Source organism: Schistocerca nitens, chromosome 2 (assembly GCF_023898315.1).
Source record: "Schistocerca nitens isolate TAMUIC-IGC-003100 chromosome 2, iqSchNite1.1, whole genome shotgun sequence".
In the NCBI taxonomy this organism is placed as follows: domain Eukaryota; kingdom Metazoa; phylum Arthropoda; class Insecta; order Orthoptera; family Acrididae; genus Schistocerca; species Schistocerca nitens.
In genome coordinates, this window is record NC_064615.1 from 1164956721 (window position 1) to 1164974709 (window position 17989).

Sequence of the window (17989 nt, forward strand, 5' to 3'; positions counted from 1 at the left end):
GACTGAATGCTGATCACGTGACTGACTGGCGAGTGTTAACACGAGGACCAGCTGTGTTCATACCGTCTACAGCGTGTGCAGGCTTTATCAGCAGCTGACTTCCCTGCATGCGAACTCTTCTGCGAATGGTTAATTCAACAAAATGCCAACCCTAATTTTAGTGCAACGGTGCTGTTCACAGATAAGGCGTCGTTTCAGCGAGATCAGACTGTAAATTTTCACAATCTGCACGGATGGGCAGACGTTAATCGTAACGCAGCTGTTGAAGCAAGTCATCAACAAAGATTTTCTGTCAATGTTTGGAGCGGCGTTGTTGGCAACTGTTTGGTAGGGCCTCACTTTCTTCCAACCAGGCTCAACGGAAAAAGTTATCATAATTTCACAGAGATTGTTCTACCTGATCTGTTAGCAGATTTGCCTTCAACTGCGCGACGAAACATGTACTTCATGCACGATGGAGCACCACATCATTTTAGTGTTAACGTCCGTCAGCTTCTGAATAACAGATTCGGTGACAAAGGGATACGCAGAGATGGACTAATTGCCTGGCCTCCACGCTCCCTGTACTGAAACCCACTGGACATTTATTGGTGGGGCATGTGAAAGTCCTTGTGTGTGGAGCCTCAGTACAAGATGGTCAGAGTCTCTATTCCAGTATTATGGAAGGCTGCGAAAGCTTGCGCAACACTCCGTGGATGCATCAATGTATCGGAGATTCAGTACGACGGTGGGTTGATGCATGCACCAATGGTCACGGAGGGCATATCGAACATCTCCTGTGAAAAGAATTGCATGTGGTAAGCCAGTGCGTTCAGTTCGTGAGTGCTTCCCATGATTAATGAATTGGAGAAAATGAGTTGTAACATGGAAACAAAGTGTTTCCAGACCCATGTTCATATAGCAAAATCTCTTCGTCTACCTGTGAGGAATGTGTCCTGCAATTTGTGCCATTCATTTTTGCTTCACCCTGTATAAGTGGATCAAAGATGGATGGGAAATCATCCTAGCGACGAGACTGACCGCAAATGGGGAAATATACTGACATAAGTGACCCTGGCAAGGGTGATGTTATTATCACCCAGACCCTGTGAACGAGTATCTCGAAAACGGCATAGCTGGTCGAACGTTCACGTGCTGCTGTACTGACCATCTGTGGAAAGTGGCAGAATGACAGTGAAACTACCACTGGCCGGTAGGTATTTGGATGTCCATGACGCTTCACAGAACGAGGGATTTGGATGCTTGCCTACCCTGTAAAGCAGGATAGGTGGCAATGTGTGGCATCTCTGCCGATAAAGCACAATACCGGTGCGCGTTTAAGATTCGGAGCACACCGTTCATCGTGCATTGTTGAACTTGGGGCTCTGCAGCAGACGACGTGTTCACATGTTGGCCCAACGACATCGTCAATTACGATTGTACTGGCCGCGGGATCGTTGAAATTGACTGTGGATCAATAGAAACGTGTCTCCTCGTCGGAAGAATCACGTTTTTGCTATATCAGGTCGATCGTCGTCTCCACAAACGCCCGTCATCAACACGAACGGCGATTCGAAATTCGCATCACACCAAAGATCAGGCTAGTAGGAGCAGGATTACGTTATGGGAGAAATTCGGTTGCGCTCGCATGCGGCCTGTGGTAGTAATCGAAGACACACTGACAGGTAAGGGTCACAGGTTATTACGCACGTGGTCATAAGGCTTTGGCTCGTTATTATACAGGGTGTTTCAAAAATGACCGGTATATTTGAAACGGCAATAAAAACTAACCGAGCAGCGATAAAAATACACCGTTTGTTGCAATATGCTTGGGACAACAGTACATTTTCAGGCAGACAAACTTTCGAAATTACAGTAGTTACAATTTTCAACAACAGATGGCGCTGCGGTCTGGGAAACTCTATAGTACGATATTTTCCACATATCCACCATGCGTAGCAATAATATGGCGTAGTCTCTGAATGAAATTACCCGAAACCTTTGACAACGTGTCTGGCGGAATGGCTTCACATGCAGATGAGATGTACTGCTTCAGCTGTTCAATTCTTTCTGGATTCTGGCGGTACACCTGGTCTTTCAAGTGTCCCCACAGAAAGAAGTCACAGGGGTTCATGTCTGGCGAATAGGGAGGCCACTCCACACCGCCTCCTGTATGTTTCGGATAGCCCAAAGCAATCACACGATCATCGAAATATTCATTCAGGAAATTAAAGACGTCGTCCGTGCGATGTGGCCGGGCACCATCTTGCATAAACCACGAGGTGTTCGCAGTGTCGTCTAAGGCAGTTTGTACCGCCACAAATTCACGAAGAATGTCCAGATAGCGTGATGCAGTAATCGTTTCGAATCTGAAAAATGGGCCAATGATTCCTTTGGAAGAAATGGCGGCCCAGACCAGTACTTTTTGAGGATGCAGGGACGATGGGACTGCAACATGGGGCTTTTCGGTTCCCCATATGCGCCAGTTCTGTTTATTGACGAAGCCGTCCAGGTAAAAATAAGCTTCGACAGTAAACCAAATGCTGCCCACATGCATATCGCCGTCATCAATCCTGTGCACTATATCGTTAGCGAATGTCTCTCGTGCAGCAATGGTAGCGGCGCTGAGGGGTTGCCGCGTTTGAATTTTGTATGGATAGAGGTGTAAACTCTGGCGCATGAGACGATACGTGGACGTTGGTGTCATTTGGACCGCAGCTGCAACACGGCGAACGGAAACCCGAGGCCGCTGTTGGATCACCTGCTGCACTAGCAGCGCGTTGCCCTCTGTGGTTGCCGTACGCGGTCGCCCTACCTTTCCAGCACGTTCATCTGTCACGTTCCCAGTCCGTTGAAATTTTTCAAACAGATCCTTTATTGTATCGCTTTTCGGTCCTTTAGTTACATTAAACCTCCGTTGAAAACTTCGTCTTGTTGCAACAACACTGTGTTCTAGGCGGTGGAATTCCAACACCAGAAAAATCCTCTGTTCTAAGGAATAAACCATGTTGTCTACAGCACACTTGCACGTTGTGAACAGCACACGCTTACAGCAGAAAGACGACATACAGAATGGCGCACCCACAGACTGCGTTGTCTTCTATATCTTTCACATCACTTGCAGCGCCATCTGTTGTTGAAAATTGCAACTACTGTAATTTCGAAAGTTTGTCCGCCTGAAAATGTACTGTTGTCCCAAGCATATTGCAACAAACGGTGTATTTCTATCGCTGCTCGTTTAGTTTTTATTGCCGTTTCAAATATACCGGTCATTTTTGAAACACCCTGTATATAAAAACACATGAGAATCCGAATGCAATGTTGTTAAAAATCCAAAGCGATACGCAAAGGACTTTCAGACATTTAAAATTTTAAACAGCTGAACATTTACATTTGTACTTCTATAGACACTGTATACATTCCTAATCTCAAACTTCCGAAAGTTTTTGACCGAATGTTTTGAAATTTTGACAGAACGTTGCAGTTGATTATGCATTTGTTTTTATATACCTATTTTTTAATATATGTAATATACGATATTTTAAAAGTTTGTTAATAGGGAAACGTTGTTATAAAATATCTCAAAAGACGTGTACACAGATATTAAAGAAATAGGCATCTAAAACCACGCCTGAGTAGGAATGCAACGTTGCGTCAAAATCTCAAAGCAATCGGAAAAGCTTTCGGAGATACACGATTATGAACAAATGAACATTTACATAATTTTTCATATAGATTATTGCTCGAGGGGACCACAAGTACAAAAACAAAACAAAAATCGAACAATAAGTATGAGTCCATTTATCTTGGCATTGCTCTCCCTAATTCGGAACTGGAGAGTAGTGCTTTGTGTCTGTCTCTGTCATCCTTAACTATGAAGTTACACAGTGAAGAATAGGACTGTTGTAGTCAGTACGAACTTACTGTCGTTTTGTTTGCTTCCTTCCGAGTAGGTAATGAACGGATTACTGGTCCACTGCGGCCACTACCTACGACCTCGGGGAACGCATTTTCACAAGAGTTCGTTGCTTTGGTGCCTCACTTTTGCTTTGGTGAATACTCGGTACTAAACGCAAAGCAGCTTGGAACCTTGCACCGAGCCGAGAAAAAGCAAATCACCCACATACTCAGACGTCCCCACTCGCCGGCGATAGTGTGACTCTGGGGACAACAGTTTGTAATCAGGCGTCACTACCCCCATCACTAGCACCGCGGTGGCTGCCCTGATAGGGATGGGAGCGCAGTGATGGAGGGGGTAACGGCCAACGTGTACAGGAGGCAGATACAGGCACAGAAACAGTGATGAGGGACGACTAGAAAACGGCGACGAGTTTGTTTGGCGAAATGTCGACCGAATGAGGAGGCGTAGTGGTTTGCACGCTGGACACACAGTCGCGAGGACGACATTTCAAATCCGCGACTATCCATCCAGATTTAAGTTTCCCATGGTTTCCCTAAATCACTTAATGCAAATGACGGGATGGTTCCTTTGAAAATAGCACAACAAATTTCCTTCCCCATACTTTCCTAATCCGAGTTTGAGCTCCATCCCTAATCTTCCTTCCGAAATATTGTGGAGAACTTACGACGTGACCAAGCTGGACGGAGAGGAATTCTACAAGTCCACCTAATGAATCATTAGTTAAGTGCTCCGCACATAGCCCATTAACAGAAAATCACATAGATCTTTATACAACTGTGTCAAATAATTTCAGTACTAACAATAGTGCACAAACATTTAACAATAAGTCGACTGTTTCTATTAGAGGCAAATCAGTGGTGATAAAGGCGTCCTAAGTATTCTGGAAACAGCTTAAACCTGAAATAGTAATTCATGACTGAAAAACAACAAGTTGCCATGAATGCACACATACTGATTACCAAACAAATTGTGAATGTAAATGAAGAGTTTCACACAAATTATTTGGGGATAGAAAATTTTTAAACGTAAAAAGACATACACACTATACAAATTAAAATAACTAAACAAAATTGTTTTCAGCTGTAATGTAAATTCAAACTTCTCATCAGTTTTTCAAAATGAAAACCATGTTCTATTGAAATACGGCACATTGCAAATTTAAGTTGGAAAATACATTAACTTCCAAAGAAAGTAAAGCTCCCTAAAGCTCCCCACAATGTAATCATCTGGTATGGAAATGATCAAAGCTGCAGTTCTTTCTGCCAAGTAGAACGGCCAACAGCGTGTATTGGCGCTGTTCGTGTGTGGCGCTCTTACCAGGCCTGGTAGGATGCATAAGGGACGCGATCACTATAGGCTGTCGACTGAAGGAGACAGAGATGCTACTTTTTTGTGTGTGACAGCGATACCAGAATCTGATGGAGTTTGGAAGTGGCCTCATTGTGGGTCTCCATTTGGCCTGCTGATCGAATCCTGCAGTATCCATATCTGGGAGGCTTTCAGATGTGACAGTGGTCTAATGTTGGCCTGCATGGGAACATTAAGGCAGGCACACTCGCCACCAAGGTTCTAGTTGACAACATCTGACCACCGCAAGGAAGAATCACCATATTTGTGCCACGACTATAGTAGCTCTTTCATATTTGCGTCTGCCATTTGATAACGTAAAGGAGTCATTACGATAACCTGTCTCATCCAGGGCCGCTGGTCAGAGACCAGCAGCAGCCAGACAGGGTAATTAGCATCACATGTGTTGGGTGTTGTTAACACCACGACGTAAATGTCTGTGTTTTGAGTCTATTTGTGACTGGGAAGCGTGCACTGCTGATGAATGGCGTCGCATTGTATTCAGCGATGAACAGCGGCTCTACACCACCTCAGATGACCATCAGCGAGTATGGTGGCGACTTTGGGAGACGTCCCTTTATTTCTGTGTTTTGGAGAGGCTCAGCAATGTTACTCCTGGTATCATGGTGTCAGGAGCCATCGAGTATGACTTCAGGTCACAACTGTTAGTGACTGAGGGAACTCTGCAGCCCCATGTTTCTTCATGGGCGCCCTGTGTCCTCAAGTGTGATAGTATCATGGTACCATTTTTCAACAGGACCAATTTTGTCCATTAATGGCAACTGTCTCTGTGAACGGGTTGCGTGATATTAAGATACTCCAGTTGTCAGCAAGATCTGCAGGTCTGTCTCTGATAGAATAGGGCCTATTTTCAGGACTAGCTGGGACATGAACTCCATTCCAGTGTGAGTTTCCAGGATGTCAAGAACCAAAACAGTTGAGGCTTCCCCATTGCCTCAGGAGAGGATACGTTGGCTGTATGATACCCTCCTCAATCTAATTAGTGCATGCATCCAGGTCAAAGGTAATGCAACGTCAAACAAGTGGGCTCCCGCTGCCAAGTTCTTTGCAAATTTGACGCCATTTTGTAATCACTGAAATAACATCACATAACTTCTCAACCCGTAAACTTTCATTTCATTTCCTCCTCCTCTTCTGGGTGTTTCACTCTTTTTTAGGCAGTGTAGGAAGTAAAACAAGTTTAATAACATTCAGTGAGTGAATCAGTTTTCATTTCAACCTATGAATACTACAATGCTTCGACACAGCAGCAACGCTTCCGCGCCATCTGATCCTGATCATAAATCGCTCCGTGTTAATATAATGGGGTGCAAGAAAGGAGACGGGTGCGGGATGCGTTCTGCGCAGAGAAGGACGAAGAATACTTTGCGGCGCCGCCAGTGCGCCCCCCCCCCCCCCTATCTCTGCCAGGTGCCTCAATGCTCCAGCCGTTGCCTTCTCTGCCAATTGGTGACGCTGTGGTCGCGCCACCTCGGGCCACTGTTTCTGCTGCTGAGTCTCCCAGATTAATTCATGTGCTCGGAAAAGAAGCACTGTCGCTTCATAACGCAATATTTGTCGTGTTCGCTTCATGCCACCCATTATGAACGCTATAGAAGCTGAGTACCTACACCATACCTAAACTGATATGAAAATCAAATCTGAACGTCCCAGGCACGATCTGAAACGCACGCTGGAGACATACGCTGCAGAATGACGCTATTGGCCGGAGCGTCACTTGGTACACTGCGCATCGCCCCGCCATCCTTCTTCTTCGCTGCACGCAGCTACCGTGCAGTACAGCAGTAGAATGAGGCAGTTTTAGTGATTGGTCGATGTTTCACTGCAGGTCGTGGGCGAGCGCGAGTGGCGGCAGCTGCGGCTGGACTACAACAGCCTGGCGCAGCTCACCAAGACGGTCGACAGGCACGTCAACAAGATCGTGCTGCTCTCCTTCGCTACCAACCTCTACTTCGTCTGCCTCCAGTTCCTCCACAGCATGAAGTAAGTTTACAGCGATCGGCTGGCCGAACTGCTAGTACCAAATCCATATGTGTAAACTGTAACACAGCAATACGAATATTACTCAACAAAGCGAACCGTAAGCCCAGCCCTAGCGGGCCACGTGATCAGGTACAGCGCCTACAGTCTCGTTCCAGTTCAAAGTAGTGTATGTTGTCACCCCATATAGAAAGTATCAAAAATTAGCATGGAAAATCCCTCTGAGGTTAACTTTACTAAATGTTCTGACGACTAGCTTTTTGCCCGCGGCTTCGCCCACATAAGCATCTCACATACAGGCTGATTCAGCCGCCCCTACCGATGTTTGTTTATGCAACCCACAATGTTTAGCTAGACTTCATAAACCATGTGCGAGATTTTTATATTCTGTTCCTCGCTATGCGCGAACTATTAGTAGTGCAGAAAGAAAACGAACCGGACGTTCTTTTAGAAAATTTAATGTGGTTAAATTTTGTACTAGGATACGTTTCCGTTGGAGACTACGATGCTCGAATTAGTCAAGGAAACATACAAAAGTGACCTTCAGAACCTCTTCCTTTCCATACTCATTCCTCAAGTGCCAGGATTTGTAGGACGTTGTTCATGACACTCCTACCACTGTGCAAAAATTTCTGACTACATGAACTATTCGACCTTTTTTGGTCTCTGTTAGTTGGGCTATTACGTCACCAGTACAATGTGCTACTTCGTTAACATTATTAACTTAAATGTGCCCCTGAAGGTAATGAAGGAAAAACAACTTTTATAAACTTTCCACTAAAACTAATTACGTTGATAATTCGATACAAACTTAACGCTTACTCGGACAGTAGTATCGTAATCGGATGGCCTGACGAATACAACGATATAATTGTTTTTTTATGCTCTTAAAATTCACAAAATTGTTAGCTAAAATTTACACAGACGTCAAGTGTACAATTTGTAAGTGCTCGGCTAAGGTGGTGGCGTAATAGCAACAGTCAATGAAGACCAAAGCAGGTCGAATGTAGGAAATAATCCGCGCAGTGGTCAATAATCATACAGTGGTAGGAGGGAGTACCTTGAACAACTTTCTAGAAATCCTAACCGGTGAGGGCTGCGTGTGGGATTGGGGGTGCGTTTGAAGATCACTTTTGTACGTTTTTCTCGAATACCTCGAAAACGGTGACCCCCAGCGGAAACGCATCCCAGTACAAAATATAACTACATTAAATTTACAACAAAAAGGTCGTGGTTTTTTCTATAGGACTAATAGTTTGCGCGTAGCGAAAGGGAGAATATGAAAATCTCGCGTTTGGTGTATGAATGTCAGCTATAACTTACGAGTTCTATATATTTGTGCACATATTTTATATACATCCGCAGCGAATTACGCCTTGTACTTTCCTGTGGATTCAGAGGAAACTCGTAGTTCTGTCTGAGTAAGAGATATAATAATCAGTCATGAACAGAAGCTCAGCTTTCTAAGTATAAAAAGGAACTTATATTTTTTATATTTGTGTTAGGGTACGTATTACGCCATTTTGTCACGTCACTAACATTACTCATTTTTTCTTTGTTTATTTCTAGAGTCTAGGTTTAAATGAAGAGTCGAGGATGTTTGAAAGCTACGTTTATAAAACAAATGATCTCGCTGTGTACGTGAAACTTTTTTGAAGGTACAAATGGTTCAAATGGCTCTGAGCACTATGGGACTCAACTGCTGAGGTCATTAGTCCCCTAGAACTTAGAACTAGTTAAACCTAACTAACCTAAGGACATCACAAACAACCATGCCCGAGGCAGGATTCGAACCTGCGACCGTAGCGGTCTTGCGGTTTCAGACTGCAGCGCCTTTAGCCGCACGGCCACTTCGGCCGGCTTGAAGGTACAGTACTACATCATGCATTGCTCCTGCTTCAGAGTAACATCTTTGATCTACCGTCAGTTATTTATCTCCCGTGAAGTACATTTGTAAAAACTTGGAATTTTCATACGGTAATGGGGCAAGAGAAGCCGCCAAGTGGTAAATTTGGCACTGAACCTTCGGTGTTGTTGCAGTCTGGCTGCGGGCGCCACACGGAGTACTCGCAAACTGCAATTCAAACTAATACTCTGATATTTGTCACCTAGACGGCTAGCAACGGAATATTAGGGAAGCCAAATTTGGCCGCCATACATTTGTGCAGCAACAGTCTCAATAGAAAGACAGAAAAATAATGCAAATGAATATACCTCTTGTCTTGCACTCGAGTAATATGTGTCGCTTAACTGGACTCATTCCATTTACCAATGTAAGTAGATCTATGTCACGAATAACATTTGATAATATTCTGAGACCATATTCTGCGATTTCACATTTTTGGTTCAGCTCCAGGCCAGAAGATTTTATAGGTCACAGTCGAGTTAAAAATCGAGTTTCCATTAGCTGCTGTTTGTAAGACTGACATTATTCTCTTGTTTGCTGATTTATTGCGAATAATTCCGTATTGGAAAATAAAAGATAAAAGCCTCTGGAGATATAGAAATACAACTAGTTGACCCGTGCAAATAATTCGCACTCTATTCTGGTCAGTCACGAATGTTAGTGGGATGAAATGGGTTCAGGTGCACTTCTGAAATCAAATTGGTATACTAATTAATGAAATTGATCAATTATCCACCTCTCCCCCTCCCCTCCCCTTGACACTAGAACGGCGGAAGGAGTCAAAATGACCCCTGTCATAGGTTTTTCGTTCATTGTCATATCGAATTTATTTACTTCGTTAATGAAATTATATGACTTTTTCTAATTTTTTCTCCTCTTTCTGAAGATGTTTTAGTATTTACAAAATATTTTAATTTTCTTCGCCATTTCATTCAGTATACCTATAACGGCGGAAGGTGTCAATTTTACCACACTGTAATTTCTCTTCTGAATAAAAGTAAATTAGCCAACAATACAGTGGCAACAGTGAGCAGTAACACAGAGCAGTTGCTCCTCATTGTTGCTACTTGGCACGTGTACATTCCAGTCCTGTTCTGTCACTCAGGCAGTCTTTGTTCGTGAAACACGCTTTCGAATATGTATCGTCAGCGTGGACATTCTGATGAAGAACTGTTACATCTCTTAGAGAATTCCTCCATTGACTCGGAAACTGACTTCACTGATGAAGATGATTATGTGTAAGTAGGCTGTTTAGGTTCTTATATTGGTAACGCCACCGCCACGTAGTGCTCTGTATGAAAATCACTGGCTGTGCTGTGTGCAGTCTGTGGCTGGGTGGAATTGTTGGAATTTGCTATTGTAGTGTTGGGCAGTTGGGTGTTAACACCGCGTAGCGTTGTGCAGTTGGAGGTCAGCCGCCAGCAGTGGTGGATGTGGGGAGTGAGATGGCGGAGTTTTGAGAGCGGATGATCTGGACGTGTGTCCATGAGAGAGAGTACATTTGTAAGACTGGATGTCATGAACTGATATATATATATATATATATATACACTCCTGGAAATTGAAATAAGAACACCGTGAATTCATTGTCCCAGGAACGGGAAACTTTATTGACACATTCCTGGGGTCAGATACATCACATGATCACACTGACAGAACCACAGGCACATAGACACAGGCAACAGAGCATGCACAATGTCGGCACTAGTACAGTGTATATCCACCTTTCGCAGCAATGCAGGCTGCTATTCTCCCATGGAGACGATCGTAGAGATGCTGGATGTAGTCCTGTGGAACGGCTTGCCATGCCATTTCCACCTGGCGCCTCAGTTGGACCAGCGTTCGTGCTGGACGTGCAGACCGCGTGAGACGACGCTTCATCCAGTCCCAAACATGCTCAATGGGGGACAGATCCGGAGATCTTGCTGGCCAGGGTAGTTGACTTACACCTTCTAGAGCACGTTGGGTGGCACGGGATACATGCGGACGTGCATTGTCCTGTTGGAACAGCAAGTTCCCTTGCCGGTCTAGGAATGGTAGAACGATGGGTTCGATGACGGTTTGGATGTACCGTGCACTATTCAGTGTCCCCTCGACGATCACCAGTGGTGTACGGCCAGTGTAGGAGATCGCTCCCCACACCATGATGCCGGGTGTTGGCCCTGTGTGCCTCGGTCGTATGCAGTCCTGATTGTGGCGCTCACCTGCACGGCGCCAAACACGCATACGCCCATCATTGGCACCAAGGCAGAAGCGACTCTCATCGCTGAAGACGACACGTCTCCATTCGTCCCTCCATTCACACCTGTCGCGACACCACTGGAGGCGGGCTGCACGATGTTGGGGCGTGAGCGGAAGACGGCCTAACGGTGTGCGGGACCGTAGCCCAGCTTCATGGAGACGGTTGCGAATGGTCCTCGCCGATACCCCAGGAGCAACAGTGTTCCTAATTTGCTGGGAAGTGGCGGTGCGGTCCCCTACGGCACTGCGTAGGATCCTACGGTCTTGGCGTGCATCCGTGCGTCGCTGCGGTCCGGTCCCAGGTCGATGGGCACGTGCACCTTCCGCCGACCACTGGCGACAACATCGATGTACTGTGGAGACCTCACGCCCCACGTGTTGAGCAATTCGGCGGTACGTCCACCCGGCCTCCCGCATGCCCACTATACGCCCTCGCTCAAAGTCCGTCAACTGCACATACGGTTCACGTCCACGCTGTCGCGGCATGCTACCAGTGTTAAAGACTGCGATGGAGCTCCGTATGCCACACCAAACTGGCTGACACTGACGGCGGCGGTGCACAAATGCTGCACAGCTAGCGCCATTCGACGGCCAACACCGCGGTTCCTGGTGTGTCGGCTGTGCCGTGCGTGTGATCATTGCTTGTACAGCCCTCTCGCAGTGTCCGGAGCAAGTATGGTGGGTCTGACACACCGGTGTCAATGTGTTCTTTTTTTCATTTCCAGGAGTATATATATATATATATATATATATATATATATATATATATATATATATATATAATGACTTTTGAACACTATTAAGGTAAATACATTGTTTGTTCTTTATCAAAATCTTTCATTTGCTAACTACGCCTATCAGTAGTTAGTTCCTTTTATTTAGCTGGCAGTAGTGGCGCTCGCTGTATTGCAGTAGTTAGAGTAACGAAGATTTTTGTGAGGTAAGTGATTTGTGAAACGTATAGGTTAATGTTAGTCAGGGCCATTCTTTTGTAGGGATTTTTGAAAGTCAGATTGCGTTGCACTAAAAATATTGTGTGTCAGTTTAGTGTTGATCAGAATAAGTAAAGAGCGAAATGTCTGAGTACGTTCAGTTCTGCCCAGCTGTTTGATAATCAAATAACGTAAGGGGTTTTCCAGCACAGTAATTTATTAATTTTTGTAAGGGGACGTTACATATGTACCTGACACAAGATGAAGACATTGTGAACGAGAGGCGATTAGTGAAAGAGGATTCAGATGCTGATATGCGTCAATCATCACCTCTTTCACCACAGCAGGTACTACTGATGAAGGTCTACTAAGGTGATGGCAAGGGATGGAACAGTGTGGGAGATTGGAAATCATTCATCTTCTGGAAGGTGGTCAGCTGTGAATGTTCTGAAGGAGAGAGGTGGTCCCACACTTTATGCTTGCCAACGACTAGCCAGCTCTGTTACCAGTGCCTCCCGTCTTATTTTTCATGAAGCAATGCTATGTCTCACGGAGAAAGACACAAAATCATAAGCTTGAAAAGTACTAAAAAACAATGACTGGACTGTGTCACTTGAGGAACTGGAGAAACTGATAGCCATCATGTATATTTGGGGTGTAGTGTGCACAAAAGATATGTCTGCAGATGATCTCTGGTCGCACTCATGGGCGCCTGCTTTTATAAAGGACATCGTGCCAAGGGGCAGATTTCAGAAGCTTCTCAGATTTCTCTGTTTTGATGAAACATCAACCTGGATGAACACTTGGCAGCCAACAAATTCATTCTTGTACCCGAAATTTGGGGATGGTTAATTGAAAACAGTATTCGCACTTACCACCCTGGAGAAAATATAACCATTGATGAACAACTGTTACCAAGCAAAGCAAAATGCAGGTTTACTCAATTGATGTCCAACAAACCAGACAAATATGGTCTCAAATTCTGTTTGGCTGTTGATGTAAAGACAAAGTATATATGTAATACTTTTCCATACTTCGGCACAGAGGACACGCATATAAAGAAACAACCACTTTGAGAGTACATCGTTCTGCATCCCAAGGAGCCATTTGTAAATCAAGGAAGAAATGTGACTACAGATGACTTCGTTACATCTCTTCAACTTGCTAAAAAACTCAAAGAAAAGAAAACTTCATTAGTTGGTACAATGAATAACATCCGGCGTGAACTCTCCAATGAAGTATGGAAGCTGAATGCTGAAATACACTCCACCACAATACTACACAATAGTGGCAACACAGACAGCACCTTTACTGTACACCAAGGAAAGAAGAATAAAAATGTCATTCTTCAGAGTACGTTGCATGCTGAAGTAGCAATAAGCAAGGAAAGAAAAAAAAAACTGAAACCGTAACGTTCTATAATGCAACAAAGTACGGGGTGGCTGTGGTTGATCAAATGACCTGTAAATATACGACAAATATTGCATTTAGGAGATGGCCACTGCATGTCTTCTACAACATACTACACATGGCGGCAATAAATTCATGGGTCATCTATAACATACTAATGAACAAGAAAATGGAAAGGAAGAAGTTCATACTTCAACTGGCAAATGAACTCAAGCGACTGAAAGAGCAAGAACATCAGACAAAGGAAGGGGATATGGGACTGAAATCACCTAGAAAGAGGAGGAAGTGCCAAATCAACCTCTGCAAAGGCAACAAGACCAGCGAAAACTGTGTAAAGTGTCACAAAGCCGTGTGCAGAAAATGTGTGCATAAAAATCACCTGTGCTAAGCGCATCTAGCAGCTTCAAATCACTCGAGTGAAAAGTAATACAGAGTTGTTTGTAAAACATATGTTAGAGTAAAATGGACCAAATTTACTAAGTGTGTCTAGAAGGTTGTATGAATACTCATAAAGTAAAATCTATAGTTAAGAAACTTGTTAGCAGTAGCAACAATAAACTTGTATGATTCATTGTTGTTCAAATAAATTAGTAATTATTATTTATAATTGTAAATAATTGTTGTGATTACTACAAATAAAATATGGATTAACAAACACTAAAAAACGTACATGTTTAAGTCAAACATTAAAATATTGTATGTGGAGTCAAAATTACCCCTTTCTGCCGTTTTAGGAATGTCAGAAACTCCACTGTTCTAGTGGTAAAATATTGTTCTGCTAAGAGGTTGATTTATGACTTTCTGGGGATTAACTATCGATCTGAGAAACCCTCCATCCGTCCCCCTACCTCTCCTCCTCCTCCTCTTCACCACTTTGGGAAATGGGACACATTTTCTTATCACTCCTTCCCAGTTAACTTCTAAACTTCTTTTGCCCTCCCAGAAAATCCCGCAGTCCTCCCCTCTCTTCCCCTCCCCGACTTCCTCCCCACCCCACCTGGAAATTGGTAGGAAAAAGACTCAGTCTTTGGTGATACGCTGATGATGAAGGATCTCGTGACACCAAATTGCAGTCAGTGTCAATGGACATAATAACCTCCAGTATCCCTTCCTCACCACCTTTCCCCCTCTCCTCCCAGAAACACTGCACCAATTATTATATAAAAAATTGGTTGGTTATAGCTCAATTACGGTACCTCCATTCTCATGATACCACCTCACATCCTATTGGTGGATACTGGAGCAGTTAGATCAATATCCTCACCGCATCAATCTCGCAACCCACATCAGTCACTTCAACCGAGCGGGGTGGCGCAGTGGTTAAACACTGGACTCGCATTCGGGAGGACGACGGTTCAATCCCGCGTCCGGCCATCCTGATTTATGTTTTCCGTGATTTCCCTAAATCACTCCAGGCAAATGCCGGGATGGTTCCTCTGAAAGGGCACGGCCGACTTCCTTCCTAATCCGATGAGACCGATGACCACACTGTCTGGTCTCCTTCCCCAAACCAACCAACATCAGTCACACAACCCATTGATTGTCTGGAAATGCTGCACTTTTGATTGACTGCTACAGCTCATTTGGATATTTCGTGGGAATAATCATCAGATTGATGACCATGCTGAATATTGCAATTTGAAGAGAAAAAACTCACATAAAACACTCACTGCTACCAATACCTAGGGAAGAAATAAAACACCTTCCAATCATGCCACCCACTGGCTAAAAGGGTGCTGGGAACTGCACTGGCTGGAACATCGGGTCTTCGCACATGCTCTGTTCGGCAGAGGCCCACACATGCATTGACCATCCTGGCAGTTGCATTTCTATCTCCCATAAGTTCTTTGCACCACAACCACTGGCTGTGTGAGGTCTGAATGCGGCATTCCTCTTGTACCGGTCTGTGGGTGTTACCCTACAGCATCTGACACACCCTACAAATTTCTCTCTGACACACTGACGATTATCCTACATCCATGGTGCTTCACACACAAACACTCACACACACACACACACACACACACACACACACACACATATAAACAGATCATTGTTCAATACACGCTACCACAACTGTCGGTAAACGTCTCACTGCGAAATTGCTGTTAAAAACCACCAATCATAAACAGTGGGTCATAATGCGACACACACACACAAACACACGGGAATTGCACACATGTTTTGCAAATCAAGTAATTAAATTTCGAAATAAAAACACTTACCAAAGTGTTAAATATGTCAGGGGTTCTCTGCACTACATTTGAAAACACTAGCACTTTCCTCCACGCATTGTATGCAACACATGCGATCATAATGGCACCCCCACGCATACTGAATAGTAGTTCACAAAACAGCCACCCAGAGAGCACCACCGCTCGGACAGTCGAATGACTGCGGAGAAGTCCACGTGCTTTGATACTGATATCTGCAAAATTCCCATTGAAACCATGCCCACTCTCTCTCAAGTTCTTACATCCCGTTGTAAGACATGCACCTCACCCTCTGTGTTGGGCAGTTGGAGAGGAAGGTACTATATTTATTTTTGGCGGAAAATGTCTTAGGTTGGCGAGAGGTTGGTGTTGGACAGAGAGGAGTTTAATAAGTCAGCAGAGGATTGCATCACAAGGAATGGAAGGAGGTGGTAATGGATGAATATTTTTCAGCAAAATTGTCGTGCACTGCACAATTCATAGAGACTACTGCCTATAGCTGATAGCACACAAAGAGATCCAGCTACTGGCAGTAATATACTGTTTCTGGTCTGCAGAAATAAATCACAATGAGCAAACGACTCAAGAACAAGACGCTTCCTGCAAGTTGTTAAACGTATTTCTCAGAAAGCTTGACCCTCTTGGAAAAAGAACGAAATACTTCACTATTCGTCACACATCAAAGAACTGAACAGTCAACAGTGGCGTGCTTTCAAACGTTCTGCATGTGCCAACACCGTACGAAAATGGTCCTTGGCTACGCAAAATCAGTCTCATGTAGGAAAAACATTGAAATAATATGTCCCGCGTAAATGAGATTCACACATACCTTTATACCAGTCAACTCACAGTGCGCCAGTGGAGAGCAGTGTCTGCACTCACTAGCCTTCTCCGCTGTGTGTGGTTGTAGCCCGCCATCATCCGCGTTTATTGTAATTCTTTAATTCTTCAGCTAAACTGTCCAAAGGCTGACTGGCACAGGTTTCAGAGTCTCCACTGTACCAAATTAAAGGTGTGTGTGTGTGTGTGTGTGTGTGTGTGTGTGTGTGTGTGTGTGTACTGTGGAAGGATGAGGTGCTCCACTCGCCTCACAGAATGTCGTCTTTATCTCTGTTGTTTAGGAACATCCGTCTAAGTAAAAATACTTTGTTGACAATTCTCTAGACAAATCGGTGGGTGCGTGAAACCTGCACCAGAAGGAATATGCACACACAACCATTGACGGATGTTGGAGCTGAAAGAGAGGCATTGCTCTTGTAAGGCGGTGGAGGAATTTTACACAGGTCCTCGTGAAGTAATATACTGCGAGTATGCCTGAAGTGCTGTCGTTCTTAACAGATTAGCTGCTGTAATGTCAGCTCATTTATTTAAAAAAGTGACTGAATGTACACGAACACTCATTTGCTGCATGAAGTATTACCGTCATGTATATAAGTAGTCAAATAGCACAAAGAAATACGTTACTCGATTTAAATAAGTGTAAACTTACTCTCCAGGTGTAAGTCTTGCCCTTGCTACGAGGGATATTGTACCGACCTCACCTTAGGTTGTGTAAAATGTGTAGTCTTTTGCTTTTAAAATGAATAGTGTGACTGCAACACTGCATATTTCGGACTTAGTGCTGAAACTGATATAGTTTGAGACCGTTCTTCAAATTAATAATTAATGTCTGTGGAAGTCAGGTAAATAAATAGTTATGCACGTAGGGAGTACAAGCATTTCAGACGCATGAAGTATCAATACAGAGAAGTGTCTTTCACGTATGTGAGAAAAAAAGTCTCTATAAATTTGGAAGTCAGAAAGACCAACACCTCGGACACTGAAACAGTGATCATGTACCTGGGTGCAACAGTCCGAGGAATCAGTGCCCTTGGTTCTCTTCGAAAGCGGAACTCCATGACATGCTACCCAGTCACTGTGGAAAATAAGATGAAATGTAGGGATCATCATCGTCAGAGAGCTGTTTGGAAACGCTTCACAATGCCGAAAACTCCACCAGTATTTATATGTAGCGATGTCTTTCGCATTTCATCAATAA

The 17989-nt window shown here is 44.1% G+C and overlaps 1 protein-coding gene across 1 annotated transcript in view; it reads left to right on the plus strand.

Moving 5' to 3' along the window:
* LOC126235625 (gustatory receptor 5a for trehalose-like) overlaps positions 1-17989 on the plus strand; it is a 167014-nt gene that overhangs the window by 66245 nt on the left and 82780 nt on the right. The window contains exon 6 of the mRNA XM_049944337.1: positions 7098-7252. Coding sequence (XP_049800294.1) covers positions 7098-7252 — 155 coding nt within the window. The remainder of the gene's footprint in view (positions 1-7097; positions 7253-17989) is intronic.